The following is a 27862-nucleotide window of genomic DNA, read 5'->3' as shown; positions in this document are numbered from 1 at the left end:
CCATTGGAATACCCATATATATAAAGATAATATCTGCAGACTCTTCAGTTCTAAATAAACATTTTTTATTTAGCACTTTAACGCTAAGTATCAAATGAATAAACAAAATAACACAAATAATAATTATTGTTATAACAGCTATCATTTTATTTTTATTGATTGAAATATGAAATTCAATTTTTCAAAATGCCCAGCTACATCTGTCAAAGTTTGTCATAGAGCTTATAGAACTCAAACTTCGTTTATAAAGTTCAAACTGGAATTGAGAATTGATAATTTTATTTACAAGCCAAAAAAATCTCGGACCACAGAAAAATATATCAATCATTTATTTGAAATTTTGCATAGATTGAATTTTAGGTCGATTAAAAACAAACAATTATTTATAAAGTACTTATAAACGAGCGCTTCACTAGTTTGGCATAAGGTACCGAGTATTTGAAAAAATGTATTCATTCATGTCCCCCACAGAAAAATGTTTTCGTAGTAGATTCAGCATTAGTTTCTTAATGCCAATACAATTTCCAGAGAAAAGCTCTATATCTAGAAGCGGATTTCTGGGGCCATTCGATTCGGGTTGTTCAAAGAACATAAAAGTACTTTCCATTAAATATTTATTCCTAAATAAATTATAGATCCAGGATTTGTCCGGTTTACAGAGCACCAAGTGATATTATTACCATTACAAGCCCATTCTATTTTAAGTGTAGTTGACTTTATAAAATATTTAGTTGGACTTTTATTGAAATTAATTGCGATACCGTGTTATGTATATCCTGGAACAAATAAAACGTGCGTGTTTTTGTTAGACTTTGTTCTCCTCTCCAGAAGTTAATAAAAATTTGTTGGCTTTATTACCGTTGGTCTTCCCCTTTTCGATAATAAATGTCCATCTTGAAGCTAACGGTAACATATCACCTGAAACGACCTTTAATTATTCTTATATTTTTTTAATGTATTTCCCTTAAAGTAATGAATGTAGCTGTTAACTGAATGAGAAAACGCCATTAGCTTGTTTGTGGTACTGAATGCTACCCAATAATATTACAATTACTTTTCTACTATTTATAACTATACCTGCATATACGTGGTGTCTATTATTGCTTATTTGTGGTATTTTCAGTTATTTTAGTTTTTTCTGTTGTACTGATCAAGATCTTAGATCAAGATATTTCTGGTCTGACTTAAGGCATGCCTTGGTATATACAAATTATTATTAAATCGTGTATTATACTGATGAACGTCATTCGCATAAACTATATATCTCTGAAGGTAATGAGGGACCAAGCCATTAATTATTTTAAAAACATATATCATAGCCATAAACAGCAATCTATTCCTAACACAGATCCACTGCAGCGATGACAACATAAGTCGTATAGGGGTATGTCTATAACATCTGATAATAATTCTCATTCCTCTGTTTTGTAATTTTTGTAGAACTCCAATTTTATTGAGATCTAATGAATACAACAAACTAGCACAGTAATCAAAATGTGGCTGGATTATTGTATATACACAGTTATTCTTGATGCCATAGAAAGATGCTGGGATACCCTTGAGAAAAAGTATAAATTCTTAATTATTTTCCTTTGAATATACGAAAAGTGTGCATTACATTGTAGATTATCAATCATAAACCCCAAGTATTTTATTTCAGTCACAATATTAATTATATTATCATCTATCTTTAAATGTATTAAGTCTTTATTAATATTTCTGTACTTAAATGAAGTTGTAATAATCATTGCTTTAGTTTTATCAATATTCAATTTAAGTTTATTATGTTTTAAATATTTAGTAATGTTAGTCAATGCTAAATTCATCCTATTTATAGCTGTGTTCAAACAATTACTGGTAACTGACAGTAAAGTGTCGTCTGCAAACAAATTTAAGAAAACCTCATTCTGCAAACCCTTAATGTCATTAATATACATAAAAAACAATAACGGTCCCAAGACACTACCTTGGGGCACACCAAAACTATTAGTTTTTGCCGAGGACACACTGTCCATTATTTTAGTAACCTGGCACCTGTCAGTTAGATAATCCCTGAACCACTCTAATATCTTTCCTTCTATTCCAAATTTGTTAAGTGTTAATAGTAACATTGATCTATCTATGGTCTCAAAAGCTCGTTTTAAATCTAGAAAAACTGCCACAGTGTAATCTCCCCTATCCAAATTCCTTTTCCATTCAGTGATCGTCAATTGTAATGCAGATTCACAGGAGTGTTTAGCACGAAAACCCGATTGATTAGCAAGAAGCAAATTATTTTCATTTACATACTCATATAGTTGTTGATATACCACCATTTCCAAAAGTTTTTCGCAACTTGGCAAAATATTAACAGGTCTAAATTCCCAGGACTTGATGGTGCCACTAACCTTTTCAATTGGAATAATTGTACTAGTTTTCAAATTACTTGGAAACTTACCAGATTCAAGAGAGCAAATATCCCCTTGCACCGTCAAACGTAGATGAAGCTTGTGATCAACTCTATCAAAACCTGTACTTTTGACAATTACGTTCAAGTATTTTGCCATAAAAATATAAATATCCACCGTGGTACAATATAGAAATCGTTGATAAATTAATCTTATATATAAAATTCTCCGTGTCACAATGTTCGTTTCCGTACTCCTCCGAAACGGCTGGACCGATTTTGATGAAATTTTGTGTGCTTATCGGGCAGGTCTGAGAATCGGCCAACATCTATTTTTCATACCCCTAAATGTTAAGGGTGGTCCACCCCAAAATTTTTTTTTTTTGTTTTTTGGACAAAATTTTATTTTTTTATTTTTTTATGATGTGGCCTTAAAAAATACATACAATCCTAAATTTTCACCCTTCTACCATCAACCCTTATTTTTTAATAGCGATATTAGTAATTCAATAATTTTCAACCCCGGTCGATAACTGATCAATTATCACTTGATCATTTTTTTTATCCCCGCCAGGCGTCGACCGGTGTCACTTCTGACCCAGTAAACAGCACGGAGTAGGGATGAGATCTCTCTCACACAATGAGCCGTTTCTCACTCCCTACAGTTTTCGGCCATTATTATTATTGTTTGTGCATCAACCGTAATAATGACATTTACTATTACTATTAATAAAAAAAATATACACGATATACACTGAATAACACTAAATATAATATAGATGGTAGAAGTGAAATTTCTTTATGAAAAAACTACTAAAATAATCCTAGGATTAATTTATATGGAAAAACAACGTTTGCCGGGTCAACCTAGTATATAATATAAAAGACTGAGTCAGATAATAATAACTTATAAATCTTTAAAAAAAAAAAATCAGTTTGCGTGTAATTTGTATATCAATAACGTTCAGTCAGAATTTATTCAGGATAGTAAATACTATGGAAATTTATGATGGAAAGAAACAAATTTAAAATACCAAATACTACTAGCAATAATTTTAATGAAAGTAACTCTAATAACAACATATCGTGCGTATATTTTAACTATGTCTCACAAGTCTATAATCACTTCTATCGGATAAACTTACTTATAGATTGCAGAGGTGTATTTGTATATTCGCTATTAGTAATATTTAACTTATGTTTAAGATCTGCAACTTTTCCAATTTTGTGGAAAATTGGTTAAGTAGATATATCCGATTTTGAGATCTGAGGATCCACTTATCTACACTAACTATAGACCTATTACTGTAGTATGTATCTTATCTACTATCTTTGAGATGTTTCTGTATGCAGCAATTCATCCTTTAGTGAAGAAGTAGATATCTCCATATCAACTTGCATTGATAGAGAAAATATCGACTGCCTCAAATCTTGTTTGCTTTATTCAATTCTTATGCAATATAATTCATGAACATGGATACTCTGATATAGAATATACCAACTTCTCGATTGGTCATAATATTTTGATAAAAAAAACTTAACTATTTTGGTTTTAGTGAAGCCTAAGTAAAATTACTTCAGTATTATTTGCAAGAAGACAACAATATGTTACTTACATACAATGGCCATCAGTCTGCTCTTTAGTTAGATCTGGAGTTCCACAAGGATCCAACTTTGAGCCATTCTTGGTTTTATTGTTTATAAATAACTGACAGGTCATCTTCAAGTTACTGAGCAGTCAGGATTGACCTTCAGTTTCTTTAACTTTTTATTATTTTTTATTAGTTTTGGTCGAGAGGCACAGTGCTGTAGTTTGACAAACGAATTAAGGGTCAAATTTTTTTTTATTGTTTTCTGTAAATTTAAAAAGAGAAAAAATCTGCATGAACTGAAAATACATTCATATTCGCATTTAAAAGAAAAAAAATGATTCCCCAATGTAGAAATAACGAAAAGGTTTCACTGCATTAGGTAGAAGCCGTTTAGTCCTTTTTTTAACTCAAAATTAATATGATACCTACATTTTGTTAGAGGATGGACTATCACTAATCTTTTAATGTATCTACTGGACGATATTTTAATATTAAATTCAAGATTAATAATAAAATGTATATTTTTATTCATTTGGATGGAATACCCCGATTAAATTCAGTTTTAATATTTTGAGATTCTATCTGCGGAAGTTACTCATTTTTAATAAAAAAAAAAAACGTAACATAATAAGCTTTAAATACATAGGTACATAACAAATAAAATGATGGAAATAGAAACTATTCAAAATTTGAAGTGGGACAGCAAAAAATAGAACTTTCACGGAACTATCAAGAAATTCTTGGATTTTCATTATTTATTATTGCCTGTCACTTTCAGATATTTACAGTTGTTGTATGTCATTTTAGGTCGGAGGCTTTCCTGGTCACGCTGTTTTCATAAATTTTGTAATTTACAATATATGTAGAATAGTATATAATTTTTGTGTGTTGTGTGTTGTTTGTGTTCTTTTCGATGTTCTTTTTCATTTATTTAACCATTTTTAGTAGAACTAAATAAATGTTTATTTGGAGAAGCAGAATGATTTTAAGAACAAAAACTTGAAAAACAAAATGTTTCATCTATAACTCAATAATACCTATTAAAAAAAGGGTGGGACATTTTCTTGACCACACAATTTCTTGATACTCTTGTCTTCACTACTTCGTTGGGAAATTTATAAGATTATGCTGCGTCTGTGATTGAACTGAGAACAGAAATATTCTTTTCTGGAGTGTATCTCTAAACTACTTAATTGTAAAAAGAAATTATCCCAACGGAGTACAAAAAATCTGAAGAGACCTAGTAACTTTGGGTCAAACACTTATTTTGAAGTTTTGTTTTTTTAGAAGATGGAACTTATACTTAGAATTTAGTGGAATATGATTTCTATATTATGATATACCTAATGTAATTGATAAGTCGTATCAAACGTAGGAATACTTTTAGTTTTTAATTATTGAGATACTAGTCCAATTAAATAAGCCTTTAAATCGAAATTTTGGTAAACTTGCCTGAATTTTTGATATGAGTTAGTTTGAGGTATATTATAACAAGTGACAGTAATTTTTTGTTCAACCCCTTGCCAAGGGTGAAAAAAGATAAAACGAAGGAGTTTTTCAAGATAACTCAAAAAAGGCAAGGGCTAGAAAAAAAAAGTTTTTTATAAGAGTTGTAAAGCATATAATTCTACATAAAAATGGCATCTTGACTTTTTCTTGTACTATTAAAATTAAAAGAGTTAGGGAGGCTAGAAGTTAAGGGAAGATTTCAGAAATTTAAAAAAATCATAAGCAGAAAAACGAATGAATTTTGTAATTTTTTTCAATCTGCTGAGAAATATAGCACAATGTATTTTTTTTATCGGCGGAAAAACATATTTACGGGGTGAAATACACCCTCAAAGTTGGCCCCCCAAAACAGTTTTTTTTTAAATTTTTGGGTTCTAATCAATATTTTGAAATGAAACAAAATGGAAATTACTTATGATAAAAAACAAATATTTCGCAAATGATTCCGTGTTTGGGGGTTGCTACCCTTATTTTTTATTTCAGAAAAACTATAATTTTTATTTAAAAAAAAATCTTATTTACTCAAAAAGAATTAAAAATATGATTTATGTAAACAAATTGACAAAATTAAATTGACCTGTTTGGAGGTTTTTGTTAAAATCTCTGTTTAGGGGGGTGAACAACAAATTTGAAATTGTTATAACTTTCTTATTAAAAATTAAAAAATATATCTATATCTCTGAAAAGAAAGGTTACATTTTTTAGAGTAGATCGAAAGAGAAAAATACAAAATTCATTCATTTTTTTGCTTATAATTTTTTTAAATTTCTGAAATCTTCCCTTAACTTCTAGCCTCCCTAACTCTGTTAATTTTAATAATACAAGAAAAAGTCAAGAGGACATTTTTATGTAGAATTGTATGCTTTATATGAAACTTTTTTTTCTAGTCCTTACCCGTTTTGAGTTATCTTGAAGTACCCCTTTGTTTTATCTTTTTTCACCTTTGACCGGGGATTGAAAAAAAATTACTGTCACTTATTGTTATAACATTCCTCACACTAACTCATATCAAAAATTCAGGGAAGTTGACCAAAATTTCGAATTAAAGGCTTATTTAATTGGACTATACATAATGAATGTCAAATGAAAGAACCCAAAATTCTGTACTCTTTCTTACTTATTGTTAGTATTGTATTTTCTTGAAAAGAAAAAATCGTTCCTTTTGTTCTCGCACTACCTATGTACATATCGATAACTAGTTCGTACTATATCAGTGACTGAAGTATTTCAATATGATATTCTTCTATAACTGGTCAAACTGCCAAGTACGGAATTAGATATATAAATTTAATCAATTTCTCTATTCAATTAAATCTGATATTTTATTAATCTTAAAATTATCCGCCATCGCTTCCCGAAATGTCATGTCTTTAAAAGCTATTTAAATATATATTTGAAAGTTATTAAAAGCGATGAGCTCTTAAACTGTCAATTAGAGGTGCCATTATCCTATATAACGAAATATTGCGGATGTGTACAATATATCCAAAATGACAAAGTTATATTGGAAAGTAAAATACTGCGCCTATTTAATTTCTATTACCTATCTACTGGTTGAATTACTTTTTGATTGAAGACTCATAAAAGTTGTAGATCATTTGTTATTTTGGCGGTGCATTAGGTAAATGTAAAATTATTGCACTAAGCATACAGAAGTCCACTCAAAATGTAAGTTTACAAATCCATATATGTATATTGACAACAGTACTTATCTGAAAGGTAAGAATGACGGCTATACACCTAAAAAGTCAAAAGTTTTTACAAGAAAACAAATCAACGATTTTCTCGTTCAGGCACCCGATGTCACATATTTGCTAATGAAGGTAGTGACGGTCTTAGGCATTGCAGGAGCATGCCGTTCTGATGAGTTGTGAAAACTTACTTTGGCCAACGTCAATTTTAAACATTTCGACGACATTATTGTAGTTACAATTCCAGATTCTAAAAATGGTGTGTCACGTACGTTTACAATTACTTACCGTCTGGGCTTTGTTTCTCACCTAGAAATTTTCAAGAAATATATCAAGATTAGATTGGAAATTAAAACTGAAATTTCACGTTTTTTTTTGCGCTATCAAGCAGGTAGATGTTAAAACCAAATAGTCGGCAAGAATACTCTTTCTATGATTCCTAATAAGATTGCACAGTTTTTGAAACTAGAACATCCTGAAACATACAGACTATTCATTCCGAAGAACATCGGCAACTTTACTGGCTACTACAGGAGCTGGTTAGCAATCCAAAGACATGGTGGGCGGAAATCAGCCACAATTGCAGAAAGTTATGTTGCTGACAGTTTAAGTAACAAAAATGAAATAGCCAACAGGATTCTTTACAATGATACTTCAACTCCAAGTTCTAGTAGTGCGTCGCATCATGTATTAATGGATCAATCAGATAATAATGAGCCTCCGGTGACTGATATATGACTGAAAAATGTGACAATTAGTAAACGCGAGAGGAATAATTATCCAGATTTTATAAATGTTAGTAAATGTAATAACTGTACAATTACTATAAATATTCAGTCATAATAATAAATAAAATGTAATGTTCATCAAATATTTATTTATTTATTCATAAAATATATATTTATAACTCGAAATCGCTTTTTTCCCTAGGGAGGCAAGTTACCTCATTTACCTCCCGTTGTCTATAGCAACTTCCACTTCTACGGTAAAATCCACTTACCTCCTTAAAAACATTGTATTAATAGTTTATTTACTATAGTGGGAGCAGATAAACACATTTATGCAATTTCTGTTTAGAACCAAAGTACCTGCTTAATTAAATGGTAAAATATTACGTAGTGCTTTCAATATTGATCGATCCTGCACGGAAGGGTTGGAGACGCTTCGTGGTTCCAATTGAAAAGTTAAGCGAAAACTTGAAATTAGCTCGGAACCTGGTATACGACAATTCGTTTATTATTATTTTGTATAAAAACAATTGTAAAGATGTAAAATTACACAATTTGTACCAGTGTATAATTAATTATATTTTATTCCTGTCATGAAGTGCTAAAATGAGTCACTGTTTTTATCGATATCTTCGCACAACTGGGAGAGAAATGTTTACGAAAAGATTTATTGAACGCCCCGAATTAACAATCCCAGTGTCGATATTCCCTAAGGGCAAAATATACCTATATATTTCTCTGCAAGTCTGAGAGATAATATAATATTTCAACGAGCATCGAACCGAATCAAAAAGTAATAAAAGGATGTATTGTGTTTTTACAGTCGGTTGTAACGCGATTTCTGTTAGGGATCCAATGAAGTGTCTTATCATCGTTGTTCAGTGCTCGCGCAGGCCGGGTAATTTCATATCACTAACCCAATTCCCTTGATTAGATTCTGGATGGGTGGCCAATAAATTGACTGGAGACTTCATCCATTTCTCATCGCTAACTTGATTGCTGTCTCGGGGACTTCGAATAGGATTTCATACTAAAGTGGTTAGCTTTGTTTCTGGATCATTTCTTCGATTTAAGGTCCTTATTAGTTTAATAACTGAATTATAACTTTGTGTTGTCGATCTGACGCTTGCCTGGTAAATCATTTAGACTAAGTTGTGGTTCTCCATCAACTTTTATTTTTATCCAGGAAATTAAATTTTCACTGGCGCGCGACGCTCAAATGAAATCTGGATCGTGAATTTAAATCGCTCGAATCAATTTTTATATGGCGAATACTGAAATTACCATTCATTTTCTTTTATCGCGGTCTGGCTCTTTGTTGAGATTCTATGAAAATAATGAAATATTAAAATATGTTTTATTTTCAATTTGAAAAATATTAAATATTTATATTTATTTTATTTAAAAACTGACAAAAAGAATTTTCTCCAGTGATACCTTCAAGGCTTCACAGGACATTTAAGTCGGAATAGTCCTCGATATTAAAAACTCTTTTATTATTTTAAATTTATCTGAATTTTTAAGCGCTTGCAGCATCGAAGGTTGCAAAAAGTGTTACCATGCATATTATGAGATTAAAATTAAATGTTGAATTTGTTCTTCTATTCATGAGTCGCTACCGCCGAGCAAATCGTCTACTAAAATGTATTACATGAATGTGTGGTGCATTCAGCACTTTTAAAATTCATATTTGCACCACACACACAGAAAGCACAATAGAAGTACTGTAGAACAAAATGCTGGGCAGCCAACACATGCTGAAGCTGAAAGAAAGTGTAAATGTTTAACTTAAATATACCGAAACGTCATAAAACATGTCTTTGATGCGAAAACGTAGGAATGCATACATTATAAAATTTACTTTAATTCAAATTTAAATATATGTATGTATAATAATCTATTTGATCCCGAATATAATTCAATTTCAATATGTAGGTACCTATTATGTTTCCAATATTCTAAGAAACTATAAAACGTCGAAACGATACAATTGGGTGACTATACATATAGAAATTAAATAGAAGATAAATTATTTCTTAATAGTACAACTGGAGTAAGACTTACTAAATTTTTTTGTAAAATAAAATCACATTTAAAAATTACGGACAAAAATCGCAAGAGAAAAAAATCTACGAAACATTTAATATATGTATTAGGTGCCTGCTAGAGTTTAAACTTTTGATGTAGGCTCCAATACTTTTCACGAACATATAAAAGTAGGTGTTACGTCAGGTGTACAACAGGGTTCATGTCTTGACCCGCTTTAGATATATTATGCATAATATTGAGCGCATCTTTCATGTACCTGAAGTTCCGAACGTTCGTTTGAACGGAAATGAAAACCCGTAATATCACGTTTAATCGTATTTAAAATAATTTTACCAACTAAATTCTGACTTCTGTAAAGGAAAACAATACTTCCACATTATCGGAAGCCACCCCGCATATTAACCACCCTTAAAACATAGTTACATGTATTTTAGAAAATTAGCCCCGTATCACCCTATATTTGACATAGGTTGTTAACATTACTTTTATACTGATTTTTAAGAAACATTCAAAACTTTTGTCACTATCGGAAGTCACCCTGTCAACAACCTTTAAAACTGTCATTACTTATATCTCCAATCAAGCTTAAAAAGCCACGTTAAATTTGATTTAAAAAGTTTAATTTCAATTTATATTCGTTTACAAAAACTATTGCTTCCCGTTGTTGCTACCGGAAACTACCCTATCACTATGAACTACGCTTGGAAAGGTCAAGTATTCTATTCCAAATATCAAGTCTGCTTTTACATTAAATCTGTCTTAAAATGTTACGATAACATTTATATTGACTTATAAATACTTATTACTGCCCTTCGTTGCCATCAGAACCCACCTCATCAACTACCCTTAAATAGGTAATATCTTATATCCCCTGTATAAGGCTGAAAGCCATAATAAATTTTAAGTAAATTGTTAAAATTATATTTGTATTGACTTACAACAACTATCAATACCAATTGTTCCGGAATCCACCCTATCAACAACCCTTAAATCAGTTGTTTATTACTTCCCCGTTATCAAGCTTAAAGCCATCATAGATTATAAGTAAATTGTTAAAATTATGTTTATATTGACTTATGACAACTATTAATACCCTTTGTTACCACCGGAATCCACTCCATCAACAACCCTTAAATCAGTTGTTTATTACTACCCCGTTATCAAGCTTAAAGCCATAATAGATTTTAAGTAAATTGTTAAAATTATATTTACAGTGACTTATGACAACTATTAATACCCTTCGTTGCCACTCGAATCCACCGCATCAACAATCCTTAAATCAGATATTTATTATTTCCCCGTTATCAAGCTTAAAGCCATAACAGATTTTCAGTAAATTGTTAAAATTATATTTATATTGACTTATGACAACTATTAATATCCTTTGTTGCCACCGGAATCCAGCCCATCAACAACCCTTAAATAAGTTGTTTATTATTTCCCCGTTATCAAGTTTAAAGCCGTAATAGAGTTTTAGTAAATTGTCAAAATTATATTTATATTGACTTATGACAACCATTAATACTAATAATTGTCGCCACCGGAATCTACTCCATCAACAACCCTTACATCAGTTGTGTATTATTTCCCCGTTATCAAGCTTAAAGTCATAATAGATTTTAAGTAAATTGTTAAAATTATATTTATATTGACTTATGACAACTATAATACCCTTTGTTGCCATCGGAATTCACCCCATCAACAACCCTTAAATCAGTTGTTTATTATTTCCCCGTTATCAAGCTTAAAGCCATAATAGATTTTTAGTCAAAATTATATTTATATTGACTTATAACAGCTATTAAGACACTTTCTTTCCACCGGAATCCACCTCATCAACAACCCTTAAATCAGTTGTTTATTATTTCCCCGTTATCAAGTTTAAAGCCATAATAGATTTTAAGTAAATTGTTAAAATTATATTTATATTGACTTATGACAACTATTAATACACTTTGTTGCCACCAGAATCGACCCCGTCAACTACCCCTAAATCAGTTGTGTATTACGTACACGATATCAAGCTTACAGCCATAACAAATTTTAAGTGAATTGATAACATTACACTTATATTGTCTTATAATAACTATTAATACACTTTGTTGCCACCGGAAACCATCCCATCAACCACCCTTAAATCAGTTGTGCATTACATATGTTGTATAGTTATTATAAGACAGTATAAGTTAACAATTCACTTAAAATCTGTGTTAAACATATTGTCACCGCCGTTCTTGGTTGTGAAAATTCGAAATATTTGGAATTATTCAAATTTCGTGGCTGAAAACATACATAGGTATTGAATTCTCGAAACCGAGAGAGTTGTACCAAATTAAATTTGTATAGGACATAGTAGCTAATACGATGCAAAGCATCGCCTTAATTTTACAAATGTTGCCACCGCCGTTCTTGGTTGTGAAAATTCGAAATATTTGGAATTATTCAAATTTCGTGGCTGAAAACATACATAGGTATTGAATTCTCGAAACCGAGAGAGTTGTGCGAAACTAAATGTGTACAGGACATAGCTAGTACCATGCGAAAATCCATTATGGTTTTAAGCTTGATACCGGGGAAATAACCAACAGCTGACTTAAAGGTTGTTGACGGGGTGGATTCCGGTGGCAACAAAGTGTATCAATAGTTGTTATAAGTCAATATAAATATAATTTTAACAATTTACTTAAAATCCATTATGGCTGTAAGCTTGATACCGGGGAAATAATCCACAACTGATTTAAGGGTTGTTGTCGGGGTGGATTCCGGTGGCACTATCGGAAGACACCCTGTCTTTCGATAGTGACAGAAGGTCCGAATGTTTCTTAAAAATCAGTATAAATGTAGTGTTGACAACCTATGTCAAATATAGGGTGATACGGGGCTAATTTTCTAAAATACATGTAACTAAGTTTTAAGGGTGGTTAATATGGGGGGTGGCTTCCGATGATGGGGAAGTATTGTTGTCCTTTACATAAGTCAGAATTTAGTTGTTAAAATCATTTTAAATACGATTATACCTGATATTACGAGTTTTCATTTTCGTTCAAAAAAACGTTCGGAACTTCAGGTACACCATCATTCTCTACTCTAAATTTTCTCATTATGCCGATAATCTGAAAATGTATTGCAAAATTCTTATAGTGTATCCGATTGTATTAATTTTTTATAAGAACTTATTTTGTTTGTATATTTATTGTATAAGAAACAATATTACTTCAACACAGTATTACTTCTTCTTGGTTACATATACAATAAATATTTAATTTTAATATTTCACTGATAAGTTTCAATCAGTTCTATTAAAGATCTATGTACTTATATTATTAGATTCTAAATCAACCTTTGATTCACTTGTAGAAACTATTATTGGGAGGATTTACCTTAATTTAGGTTTTATATGCGAATTACCAAATCTTTTTACAAAATTTGTTATGCGTTTATACAGTCCATACGATATTTATTGTTAAAATTTCAAGAAGACCACAGCGTCATTTTCTTGGAATTAGTGCATAGGTATCTCTCGGTTTCGAAAATTCAATACCTATATGTGGTTGCAGCCACGAAAATCGAATATTTCCAAATATTTCGAATTTTCACCACCACTAACGGCTGTGACAACATTTTTAATAGTAAAGCAATGTTTCTCATTGTATTAGCTATGTCCTGTCCAATTTTGGCTAGTGCAACTCTCTCGGTTTCGAAAATTCAATACTTATGTACATTTTCAGCCACATAATTTGAATAATTCCAAATATTTCGAATTTGCACCACCAAGAACGGCGGTGACATTTTTCACATTAAGGCGATGTTTCGCATTGTATTACCTATGACCTCTCTAAATTTGGTTAGTGCAACTTTCTCGGTTTCCAGAATTCAATACCTATGTACGGTTTCAGCCACGAAAATCGAATAATTCCAAATATTTCGAATTTTCACCACCACTAACGGCTGTGACAACATTTTTAACAGCAATGCGATGTTTCGCATTGTATTAGCTATGTCCTGTCCAAATTTGGTTGGTGCATCTCTCTCGGTTTTGAAAATTAACCACTAACGACTGTGACTCTCTAATTCTATTCATTTATGTATGCTTCATGTTTTTGTGTAGTATTTTTTTTATACATTTCCAGTATTTTGTGTATCTCAAAATTTTGAGGTGCTATAGGTAAGTCGTTTACCGGTTAAACGAAGTTAACATTTACAATACTAATAGGTCTTGTCTTAACTAAAATTACAACTTTTATAGACCTGTGTATTATTCAAAAAACTAAGCATCATAATATTAGATAAACATTTATGTAAAAGTAAAATAATAGATCTTTTGTTTTTATAAAATATTTTCAGAGTATTGTTTTTTAAAATTATTTTTTCTATACATTCCACTGTTGTTCAAAACGCAAGAACAAGAAACTATTTTTTAGTCATGTTGAAAGACAACAAAACAAGGAAAGGATATCTATATACGCTTCCAGCCACCGCCAAGTAATACAGCCGTTTCGTGTATTCCCAGAGAGGATATTCTTATTGTTTGTAAAAGCGTTTATATTCATAACAGTAACTCATATACCACCTGATGGATTATATCCGCCATACGTGAACAAAACGGCTTTACGATATAACAGCGAAACATTAGCCGTTTCCCTGCGTTTCTACGCAGATTTTTTACGTTGTTCATAAATCAAGGCAGCTCATACCAGTCACACGGGGTATCTGCGATACTTAGGGAAGATTTGGTACCACCGTTGCCGATGTGTAACCTGAAACTATGCGCTTAAGTGAGACTGTTCACCGTGCGACAACGGCACCACTTTAATGTTTTACGCTTTCGTACGCAGCAACACAGGATTGTTTATAATGTCGTATATGCCTTTGAGGCTGTTTTAAGAATTTAATATTTCCCCAGCATTTAATATTTTTCGCTGGCTTTGTTCTCCTTTCACGTAACCGTATTTTGGTAAATTACCTGTTGCACAGCTAGGTAAGCGTATTATCTACGTGAAATAAGATTTCAGTGCCGGTATATACTAAATTTAATGACTGGGGTAATGAACAAAGTTAAGGATATAACATCTTTTATCTCAACCACCATCTCAAGAAGGATTATACATTTACACGTCTTTTTACGTCAATAAACGCACATACAGGGATGGCCAAAAGTACGGAATAATATTCATATCATTTGAATGAGTTAATTTTTTTTAAACACCGAAACACGTTAACTGATTTTGATTTTTTCCCATCTTTCGGTTTAATAATAATTAATTTTTCCTCAACCCCCTAACCCTCAGCTACCCCTACTTTTTTTTTCAAATGGAAACATAAGGCATGAGGGGGCTCGTTGAAAAGCTTATAGAAAACCGAATCCTGCTATACCAAATAAACAAGTTTTATTTTTTCAATAGCAAGGTTTTTCAGGTTGTATAAAACACCTACTTAACAAGTTAAATAAAATTTAATTATCTTCAGTGTTATCCTCCATGAATTTGCACAGAATAAAATAAAGAATTTGAAACTGTACCTATCGCTGCTAACGCAAAAAATATATATTTTTTATGTTGCGTTTTTTGACACCTCTTAGTTGCCAGGCTTTCTGGTTAATTTTTCGCTTTAGTTGTAAATTGGAGTTCGAAACGTTACTATTGTGTCTAAATCAATTTATTTACTGAATTGCAATGGTATTGTCGGAAAGGCAACGCATCGAAATCTTGATCTGGACGGGCACTTGCTTTGAATGAAGAAAAGAAATTAGACCTTGCATTGGAACTTGTTGAAAATCCTCATACTTCAACTGTTTCATTGGCCCGCAATCACGTTGCTTCTCGAACTGCAATTCCAATGTTTCTGAGACAAGAGAAATACCACCCCTTTAAGGTATGTCTTGTCCAAGGATTTTGGAAGACGATTATGATAGGCGATTACAATTTTGTGAGGAAATGATGAGACAGTGTGACGACAATAATGGTTTTCAACGAGACGTACTTTTTTCGGATGAAGCTACGTTTTATTTAAATGGAGTGGTTAACAGGCACAACTATCGCTTTTGGTCCCAGGAAAATCCACACTGGACATGCGAATCACATATCCACAAAAAGTTAATGTATGGGCAGGTATCATCAACAACAGAATCTTGGTCCCATTATTTTTTGAAGAAAATCTTACTGCCGCACGCTACCTGGATTTCCTAACATTTGACCTGATACCTGTTCTAGCTGTGATTTTCTCTCATGAAATTGATCCAGATATACCGAATGGAAAGAATTTGGTTCCAACAAGATGGCGCTCCCCCACAATTTGGTATTGATGTTTGAAGATACTTAGATGGAATGTTTCCAATACGCTGGATTGGTGGACGGGATATAGTTGAATGGCCGCCAAGATCCCACTCCTCGGACAATTTTGGTACTCAGACGATCCGCAGTAGCTTTTGTAACTGGCATTGCAGAGTCACCACTGAAGATGCTATGAGTGAAAAATTGCAAAATGTTTGAAGCCTTAAAGCCACAATCACTGTGACAAATATAAAAGTGGTTACTAGCTGATACGCAATATTTTTCAAGAACATCTTTTATCTTATACCGTCTTTATTAGGTATGACAACTTTGTGCTAATGAACGATAATGCATGTGCTCATATAGCAAAAGGACTGGTAGGGATTGTCGTACTAGAGTGGCCTTCACTTAATCCTGATGCAAATCCCATAGAACACCTATGGAATATTCCGAAAATGAGGTACCTTCTAAAATGTACAACTCAGTTACAGAATTAAGAATTGATGTACAGGAAGAATGAAATCAATTTCCACAAGAACACCATAAAAAGACTACAATGAAGCATGTTAGGAGGATGTGGGCTGTTGTTAGAGGTTCAGGAGTAAATACTAAGTACTAAATGGTTACTATATTGCCCTTCCCTACCGATTATTGTTGTTCTTCCCAATTATATGTCATAAACAAAATTGGGCTGTAATTTGTGTCTACAATGTAGGTCGAATTACAAACGTGAATATAAATACCAACTACAGTATGTTTTCATGCTCCAGTTTCGTCAAATGCAAAGTAACAAGGTGCCAGCCAGTATGGAAATTGTTTAGTGACTGACAACTGTCTGGAAATTTGCAAACGAAGCTAACGTATCATTTTCCATATGAAATAATTCGGCTTCTTTTCTATGGCAAATTTTAGAAACAAATCAATTTTAGTTGGTGGAAATTCCTTGTTCATCCAACAACATCCCAATGGTCTGTCAATATCAAAAGCGATTTGTGCTTATGGATGGTAACAATCAGAAGTTTTATTTCCAACATAATTCATATTTATGTGATACAGGACTTATCCAAACTTTTGACGACATTTGACAATCGGCATTTGCTACATTGTTTATATTAATTACAGTATAGTTGCAAGATTTTCGAATCAATCGCATAATTCTGTTACTTATAATTTTTTTGTTTGTATTTCGTCTAAACTAAAGACTAAATTGTTGCGCCTCAAACCAGAGAAATAATTATCTTCGCTAGTTGAGGCTATTCTCATTAATTTTGAGGTACATCAGTTGTATAACGTTTCAAAATCGAATAGTATATGGATCCTCAATATGTTTAAATAACAAAGCCGCCACGAGATCTTCAAAAGGATTTGAGAATTTGCTTTCCACATAACACCTATGCTAAAAATGGAGGATTTTTGTTTTATTATTTCCAAACGGAGTAGAACAAACTGATTTTGTTACTATGCAAACGTGTTTGTTGTTTTTTCACATAAAAATCTGTTAATGGCATCAAAGACTTTAATGCTTTGATCTAAAAGTACATACATCAATGTGTTAGTTCATTATAATTTCGTAATCCTGTATTTAAATTGAAAAGCATACAGCATTTAATTATATTTATTATTTACATTAACTATATTAAAAGAGAATACCATAATATTATAATGCGTTTTTTGTTTTTAGTAAATTGAAAGAAAAATAATTCCGCTGGACTGACATTTTTATTACATTTTTACAACTTCGTGTACCCAAATAAACAGTAAAAGATTATTTTAAGGGAATATGTTCGTAAGAAGGAAGGTATATATTTTCTCTAGTTTGTAATGGTACTTACTTCTTGTTTTAATCCTATTGAGAGTCATAATAAAGCGCGCAAGGTTACTTCATAGTAAACATAAACGAAGTTTTCTTCACATCTAGTTTGAAGCTTATATTTTACTGCTCGCAGAAACACATCTGTTAAATAAAACTGGATAATGTCTTACCAAGAAACATTATTTGATTCCAACTGTTCCGTAAAGTTTGCTTCAGGTATAAGGTATTTTTATTAAATAGAAATACAATTGTTTAATACCAAATAGCCCAACATGTTCATACAAACAATCCAGCGGACACATGAATTCTTTATAAAAATTATTTTTAAAAAAATTGTTCTGAATCAAGTCTTATATATGCACCCTACACTTTTTATGGATTCGTTGCAACTGAAAAACATATAGGTAATGGGTTTTTTCAATATTTACTTTATCACAATAATTTGACAATCAAACCAGTTCATTACATCAGTTTCCATCTTGATTTTAAGTTCTGTCAAAGAATTTTCTTTCTGAAAGATTTCTGCAAAAATATTCATCAGTATTAATCAGAAATAAATCAGAGCTTACCAAGAATTTTAACAAGACCTGAAAACAAATTATTCAGTATAATAATCGTTTGACCAGAAAGTACTATTTAAAATAATTTTTAAAATGAAGTACCCAGTAGTAGCTGTAGTCAGATCTAAGAAAAAATGCAAGGAAAAATGTGGTAACACACTTGGTGTGTTGATCAAATGTTTATTTTTATGAATTAAAATAGATAATTTGTAAACATATAGATTAGTAAGGGTAAAGATTCCATTTTTTTAAAAATAACTTCTGAGGTAAATCTCAGAATTCTTATTGCCTTTTTTATACCAGGAATACATCTTCAGAACTAGTAGATCCTACCCATAGCTCAATTCCATATTGCAATACACTCTGGAAATATGCATAATAAACAATCTTTGCTGTGGAAAAATCAATATTTCGTTTAACAGTTAATATTGCATATATGGCTTTCCCTAACTTTGTCTTTAAATTGGTTGGTACTGAGCATATCTGATCACTATTTAATTTTAAAGAGGTATCTGTAGTTCCACGTAATTGGAAGGTTATACTGTTAGTTTTATTGCAATTTAGCATCAGTTTATTTGCAAGAAACCAATCTGAAACGTGTCCTAAAATATTTTCTGCTTTGGATATTAAATCGTTTTTGTTAGCGTGTATTAACAAGCTGGTGTAGTAAGCAAATAACGAAAATTTGACATCTGGAAAATTTGGGACGATATCATTAATATACAACAGAAATAACAGCGGTCCCAAAATAGAACCTTGTGGAACTCTGCTTTCAACTCTGGCAAGGTCAGAATTAATTTTTTTGATACACAACTTTTTATTTCGACTATTTCAATACACATCTGTCGCGCGCGCCAATATCCTTGGCAGGAAAAATGACCTCGGATGGAGCGGGGTCGAGCGGGATTATCGCTCTTTACCCACTTCATCGCTGTAGGCCCGGACGCCTCGTAGAGGTAGGCCTTTTCCCCGTCATTCCGGGCCGCCAACGTGGCCGGATTCGATCGGTTCATGGGGCCTCTTCCTGTCCTGGCTGGGCCCCGCCGGCTAGGGCCCTTTTCTCTGGCGCTTTTCTTTTTCAAGTAAATATGTTTTAAACCAATTGTTTTCCTTGTTAATTATGTCATGATACTCCAGCTTGTCAAGGAATATTTGGTGATCAATACAATCAAAGGCCTTGGACAGGTCACAAAAAATGCCTAACGGGATTTCCTTATTTTCCAAACATGTATTGATGGTTTCTATTAATTTAAAAGCAGCGTCTGTAGTGTAAGGTCTGTAGATCACTTATTGAAAAAAATACCGAAACTAATGGAAATAAATGTATCAATTTTCATTTAAAGCATTGCTATTCAAAAACCTCGTAGTTTTCCTTCACGGTGTCAAATATTCTTTATAATGTAAGTGTGAACAACGAACGTATATTTCAGATAAGTTATTAAGCTTGTTATCAGTCTCACTGGGCATTCCTGGATATAGTAAATCTTAATATGTTCGCAATCGGATATTTCGCGCTTCATAAATCACTGCAAATTGTGTTCCTCATTGAAGATATACCATAAATTCCATTGACAAGTGACAGGCATTATAAAATGATATACTGCCCTATGCGCCCATCTAAGTAAGGATGAAATAAGACGACAATAATAAACAAATGTAACATGCAAAATAAATTGGGCAGAATACGGAGATTAGACGATGATGTAACAGTGAACATTAATTTCTTTAAGTTTGCTAAAGGCGACAGGTAGTGACGTATGAGGTTACAAGGGCATTCCGTCCCCGATAAAGATGAATTTATACGACTCTGTTGAAGAGTAGGGGTTTAAATTACAACATATAAAAATATTTTTAAAATTAACTTGGGAAATATTTTTATATAATAAAGATATATAGGGTGATAAAAAAAATGTTTTGGAGGTGCAAGGGACTCTTACAAATACAATTTTGTAAAGAAAAAATCAAAAAGGGCACTTCGAAAATGATTTAAAAATACACAGCACTGAAAACTGGTCCACTGTAACACCTGACTTCGTACAATGCAACATGGCGGTAAAGTGTGATAAAAAGGACAAAACCCCGAAAGAATTTCGCAAGGAAAGAAATAAATAGAATTTTATAGCACCTACTTTAAATCAGCAAATTCAACTGCTTTTGCCGCTATTGTTATTATTAATTAATAAAATTATTTGCGGTTTTAAATAATAAAATAAATTGATATACTTGATGTTACAACTATTCAAAATTTTTTCCACCGACGTGTAAACACATTTGGGTCCATCTTACTCAGTTTCTACGGACTAACACAAATGTTGTCTTTCTTCGCCATAAATTAAAACGATATCCATCAACTCCGAGTTGCTATACCTACACGCAAGCCATCTTTGGCGCTAACTGCTAAAAAAACCATTGTAAACACTATCGCAACGACGATTATAAAATCGGATTTCAGTATTCGGAGTCGCTGAGGCCTCGTGGCTCTCCATGCGCCTTGCAGTTGTCCTGCTATGAAATGGTTGAAAGTACTACAACTTCAATAATTTTTTTCTTGGAAATTGTAAGGATTTTTCAAAAATTCTTTTTACGATACTGCCTCCATTTCTCATGCTGCATTTATTCCCAAATTTTTTTTGGATAAATTGTGAATCACACTGTATAGAAGATCATTCTGTTTTGTATATTGAACCATGTGATGCAAAAAAATGTGAACGTATTGAAAACCGCTGTTATAGAGAGGAAATGACACATCGAACTCTTCGTATAAACATCAGCGGGCTAGTCCAATTAAAGAATCACACACATTTACAAACACACCTTGCTGTTGTCTAACAAACTGTGATGCAGCTTCAATCCAAAGCGATTGTTCTTCAACATCATCGGCCTTCCTGTCATATGTGCTATTTTATGATTCCGGAGAACAAGAAGGCCATGGAGATCAGAGTAATGAGCAAGAGCTGTGTCATAAAAATACCACTGTACCCGACATACGTCATACTTGTTCAAGAAGAATTAGTAAATTATTATTCAAATAATATCTAATCAGGAGATTTGTCAACACAAAAGGTTGTATTAAAATTATTTGCAATATCATCCTAAACATTAATGGAAAAGTAATGTTGAAAATTAGTACTACACAGCAGGTGATTTTCAATAGCTTAGTTAGGGAATAAAAAATGGACTCTTTACACATGAAAATGGTACAGATGTCCCTATGTGTGAACCATACAACCCGATTTATTTATGTAGTAATTGCAGCTACTAAATTCAAATTTTTCTCTTCGACATTATTAATAAGTAAAGACCTGTCGTGAAGTTTATCTCCTCCTCAATAGGGTTGACTAGTGTCAAGTATTCCTTGAACGAGTGTTACAAATTCTGCAGAAGTTAATCCAAAAAAAATTCATGTTTCGTTATGCGACCGCAGCACTTTGTCTGCATTGCCTGTATACCTACCAATGACGCATCTTTCAATTCGTGGTATGTTAAATAATCACTACTAATCGAACTGTGAGATATTGATTGTGATCCCTGTGAGATCGTTCTTGGCGATTAAAAGAGATTTTTCATATTCTCCTAATATACCCCGTACACCATAACAAAATCTGCGATAAGTGAATGTAATTTTCCTCACGTCTGTGCGAGGGAACACCTTCTCAAATCGACAAACCTTTTTCGATCTATTATATCTTAATATCCACGCAATCTGAAGTTTCATGCGTCATAAATCAATGCAAATTGCGTTTTCATATTGAAGATACAGCGTAAATTTCTGCAGATAGGCGACAGACATTATAAAATGATAACCTGATTTCCACCCTTGCGCGCGATTTTACACCGCCCTCGCAGGCTATTAATATTTTATATTTCAATTCATTTGCTGATATAGCTGTCGGCTAGGTTTGTACTATAAATACAATTCTCTTATTCACCAATTAGACCCCACTCTATACAGTGAATAATGTATGTTAATTTAACACTAAAGGTCTAATAGTACCGTACTCGATAAAACTATTAATAATTAATTAGACTAGTTGCTATGCAATATCTGTACCCTGTTTTCGGAGAGAGTTGAATATGGGTTATGTTTACATGTGGCATGTTCACTTACTGGAATGATATATTTTGCATCTTCAGGATCAATTATAGAAACTTGAAGTGAGTAAATAGTTACTTACACCATAAAGGAGGTAAGTATTATTTACTAGTCGAGGACGATTTTGCGCCCGAGCGGAGCGAGTGCTGGCAATAGAGTCCGAGACTGGCAAATTATACTTAACTGCTGCGTGGTGTATAACATTTTATCTGCTCCCATAGCTCTTTATGGTTCATGAAATAAAGATTAGGTTTTATTTTTTGACATTTCTCAATCAATTCATTTTGACATTACTCGAAATCTTGCAAAGTCGCCTTGGTTGTTTAGATTTTGTGGTTTGTAAGGTGTTTATAAACAAAGCTACATAAAAGTTGCAATTTTGCTGGTTTTGAATTATTATTTCTAAATGAGTGATTTTCAAATAGAAAGTGCAGCAAATGCTGCCTGCGAATTTTTATTGCCCGAGAAGTCGAAAGTGCGCTACGGACGAGGATATAGAAATTTGAAAGAATGATGCCGGAACAAAAATAGTGGTGTAGAAATTCTCAAGACATATATCAAAATTTGATTGAAAATTAAAACTGAAATTTCACGCTTTTTTATGCGCTATCAAGCAGGTAGATGTTGAAACCAACCAGTGGGTAAGAATACTCTTTCTATAACTCCTAATAAGATTGCACAGTTTTTGAAACTAGAACATCCTGCAACATATACAGCCCATTCATTCCGAAGAACATCGGCAACGTTACTAATACAGGAGTTAATTACCTCACTTACCTCCATAGCAACTTCCACTTCTACGGTAAAATCCACTTACCTCCCTAAAAACAATGTATTAGTAGTCTATTTACTATAGTGGGAGCAGATAAAAACTATTTTAAAGAATTCGTTTTAGACTAAAGACGTTATAAATTGCAATTGTTATACGGAGTGTTTTTCGAGTTTGTATTATAGTCTCAGCAGATTACCTTGAGTCACTTTGAATTAACAGCCAGTAGTTGTCGAGATATCGTGTTTAAATAAATAGAACATTATTTCAAATATCGATAAAGGTGCTCAATACATATTGATGAAACTTGAGCTAATGGGTCAACTAATTGAACAATATAAATCTCTTATCCAATGGCGGATATAGTGGGAGAAGGGACACTCTCGCGAAGAACATTTTGGAAAACGTATAAGTATATTTAAATTTATATTATTTCTAAAAGAAAGAGCTATATTTGCACTTTATTAAAATAAAATAGGGCATTATCGAATAGTTTTTTTTAATTCAATGGAATTGAGAAGTACCATGAGGGTTGAACGCCAAATAGTTGCTCTATGTCCTGAACGCAACAAATTTTTACCAATGTTCTGAATTGCAAAACATATTTATGTAAATTTTTATATCATCTATAAATGGTGCTTTAAAATGCAACAGTGCAGTTCAAATTGAAATCAAATCAACGAATCCGGGAAAAACTGTTATCGGCTTTTCATATTTTTTTTAACTTGGGACTTATTTTCCTCTAAATAAGTAAGAACGTCTTGAAAAGACAACGAATTTGCTTAAATTCGGTTAATGTATTAAATTAATGTATTAAATATTAATGTATTAAATGTGGCCAGAGACTTCCGCTCTGGTTACTGTACTGCAAGGTAGCAGAGTCGACGTGCGATCACACTTTGGGTTAGCTCTGCAAATCCTAGAGGACTGCGGTTCCCGTTGGATCATCGATCTCCGAATTTGAAGCCAATATGGCTGTCGATTGTGGGTTGTGGTTGTTATTCTAAATTTAAGTGAGGCAACTCGGTGTTGTGTCCCAACTCGAATTTCATAGCATTTATGGCGTTTTTGCGAGAAAATTCGATACAGGATTGCAATTTTGGGCGTCCGGCCAAGTGTCAAGGCCAAACATCGGCAACTACATTTGGTTGCTTTTTTTTTCTGCAAACGGTTTCGTAAATAACTCGAAAGCGATAGTATACTGTCTCAGTTTCCATAAATTTATAAAAAAAATGCATAAAGATTTCATTATGGTTCAATTAATTATTTATTTTGATGATTAATTTAACCAAATTGAAATGTTACTAACAAATAAAATAATAGGTAAACTAAATGAAAGTTATACATAATTCTTTTAGGGATATTTTGTCAGTGACTTTACATTAGCACTGACAAACTTAAGTTTTAATTTTACGGCATCAATTGTACATTTCTGTTGGAATGACGAGCATAATAATTACTACTTTTAGCATACCTTTTAGAGTCTCGAGTCCCTGCTAATGCATAGTGTTTTACAGGAATATCGATGCACAAGGGATACGCTTTTGTTCAGTTCACGAATCCATTCGACGCGAGAAGTGCCTGTTTAGGAGAAGATGGAAGGACCGTACTTAGCCAGATTTTAGGTAAGTGGATAGAATTAAGTAAAAGCTTGAAACTGGGCATAAAAATTAAGATTTATTATTGAGATTTGTCAAGATCGATTAGGAATTGTAATATTCGGTCACTTAAAAGTAACAAATATATTTTACTAGGTTTTTTTTATATGTATATACATTTTCTACAATGCATTTTCCGAGCTAAATAGTGATTTGAAATAGATATTTTCTAGAGCGGCAGCACAAACAAATTGTTACAGATATACAGGTTGTCCCAACAGTGACGCCCATCCTTTTGGGATTTGATTAAGGGGACAAAAACAAATTGAAAATCAAGAATTGAAAATTTTCCGATTGTCTTTCCTTGTTGAGTTATTCAAAAAAATTGTTAAAAAAAACTATAAAAAAGTGAAAATCCAATATTTTTGTCTCGAAACTGAGGTCTATACCTATGGGGACCAAGGCGAATTTATAACCATTAGTAGGTAGGTATAGTTTCCGATTGTCGGTAGTACCTGAGTAGTAAGGAATTATTTTAACTTAAAAAGGATAGAGAAAAACATGTTAATAATGAAACAATTTTATAAAAAGGAGAAAAAAAATTTATATACTAAAAACATAATGAACTTAAATAATTGTTTTTACAAAAGGTGTTCAAATAAGTTGTCTTCTACTTCAAGACAAATATTGGCACTATTGAACATTGAATAACAAACCCTTTGTAGCATCTCTTGGTATGGTATATTAACGCGACAGCAGCGCAGCGTGCATTCGGGTTACTACATTTTCTGGATTTACAACAAGTTCGCTGTAATTTTTTTTTTAATAGCCCCAAAAGAAAAAATCTATTCAGATCTGGTGATCTAGGAAGCCATGCTATGGGTCCACCTCTTCCAATCCATTTGCCTGGGAAGTTTTGATTCAGGTAATTTCTTACTCGTAAACCATAATTTGACGGACTCCAGATGTTGAAATCAATAATTTATTTATGATTGCCACAGCATACTAGATCACTTCGTTTTAATACAACTAATCCCTATTATTTTATTCTTCAAAAGCCATTAAAAATAAGTAAGTAATGTATGAGTGGAGAGCAAACATGGCTCAGTTGGCATAGCACTCGTCATTTTCCTAAGCTGTGAAAAAAAAAAACAATAAATCTTTATATTATTTTATTAATAATGCAGCTAAGTGTAATAATTGATGTATTTGAAAGTTTAAGTTTGCTGCAAAATTATAGGAATATTGAAAATGCTGAATGAATTTTATTCAAGCTGTTACTGTGGAAGTAATAGAGCAACCGATAATGCTAGGAGTCAGTCCTCTGATTAAAAATCCTGTAAGCATAGACCTCAGTTTTAAGAAAATAAATGAATTTTCACGTTTTTAATTTGTTGAAAATTTTTTTGGAATAACTCGACAAAAAAAGCAATCGGAAAATTTTCCACTCATGATTTTCGATTTGCTCTTGTCCCCTTAATCAAATCCCAGAAGGACGGGCGTCATTTTTGGGCTTGTTTGTTACCCGTTGCTATTAAAAACACAGTTGTTGTCCAAAAATGCAACTAGATTCTACCCTATATCATGATTAGATTCAGTTTTTCATTAAATAGAGTGTTAACTGGCTGTCATCAAAATACAAACTTTATGTATAGGTATAGGTACATAATTGCTAAACATGTTGCATATGTTAGAACTGAAGTTTAAGGTCAAATAATGTTGGAAATATTTTCCAGGAAAGTTTTATATATACTTCAGCTTTTCAGTTCATAAAAAATAAAGATCGTAAATCATCCAAGCGACGTTTTTACTGACAAAATGACAATGTCGGAACCCTTGTCATGCAGATTTTAATTTATGCTATCACTGGCTACATTAAAAATAAATCATTTAATGATTAATAAAACGAATTTGAGACATGTTCTGTCTGTGACAAGGTGAAAAATATACATTTCTATACAAACAAACGTCAGTGTGTAGTTCCATTTAATTCTTTAATTAACTAATTAACTATTTGATTAATTAACTAAATGAATGTTACCTATTTTTGCGAGTGAAGTTGAACCCTTAGAAATAACTTGGGTGCTTTACCTAAACGCTACAAAGTTCTGTTGGGCGAACATGCACTTTGCGAAGTTTTTACGTAAATCATAAGTAAATTGCAGCTAATGAAGTAAATCCTTCCTACGGTCGACCTGCTATTCTTAGCTGGAACACATTATTCTTTATGTTAAAACTAGCCATAATTTATAATTTGTGTTATGCAGTTCGCTGCGCGACTTTGCGGGACTTTATTTTTCACAAAATTAAGACTTACTTTATGCTGTATTACTATCAGAGCTACTGCTAAGCGTTTTCTTCAAATAAGTATACATATTTACATATTTATTTTGTGTTTTTTTTTTTTTTTTTTAATACAGTAGTTAAAACACCACTTTGGCAGTGAACAATAATTTTACATTAGTAGGTGGTGTATTTAAAATATTGTCTCAAGGAATTTTGTTTGAGAAGTCGTCCTGGTTTGGTTCAGCTTTTGGAGAAGGTCGAGATCATTCTGAATAATCAAAAATTGTTTATAGGTACCTAAAAAGTAATAATAAATTCTGGTATTTTTCTTTTTTAATTTTTAGATATTTTTTGTGATGTTGAGTAACGTTTTTATTTAAGAGAAAAATTTTGGTTTCGGTAAAAAGGTTTTTCTATTCTTTAGAGTTTTTTTTCCATCTCAGATTTAGAGAAACAAAAAAAAAATATTGTTCTGATTTGATGAAATCGAAAGTCATTGACAGTTTATAATTGCAGTAA

General features: G+C 32.2%; 1 protein-coding gene across 1 annotated transcript in view; it reads left to right on the top strand.

The window, feature by feature from the left end:
- LOC108907827 (heterogeneous nuclear ribonucleoprotein C) overlaps positions 1-27862 on the top strand; it is a 447713-nt gene that overhangs the window by 127553 nt on the left and 292298 nt on the right. The window contains exon 5 of the mRNA XM_018711644.1: positions 24977-25084. Within this exon, the coding sequence (XP_018567160.1) occupies positions 24977-25084 (108 nt within the window). The remainder of the gene's footprint in view (positions 1-24976; positions 25085-27862) is intronic.

Source organism: Anoplophora glabripennis, unplaced genomic scaffold (assembly GCF_000390285.2).
Source record: "Anoplophora glabripennis isolate ALB-LARVAE unplaced genomic scaffold, Agla_2.0 scaffold120, whole genome shotgun sequence".
Lineage (NCBI taxonomy): Eukaryota > Metazoa > Arthropoda > Insecta > Coleoptera > Cerambycidae > Anoplophora > Anoplophora glabripennis.
The sequence above is the reverse complement of the archived record's forward strand: the minus strand, read 5'-3'. Positions and strand labels throughout refer to the sequence as shown.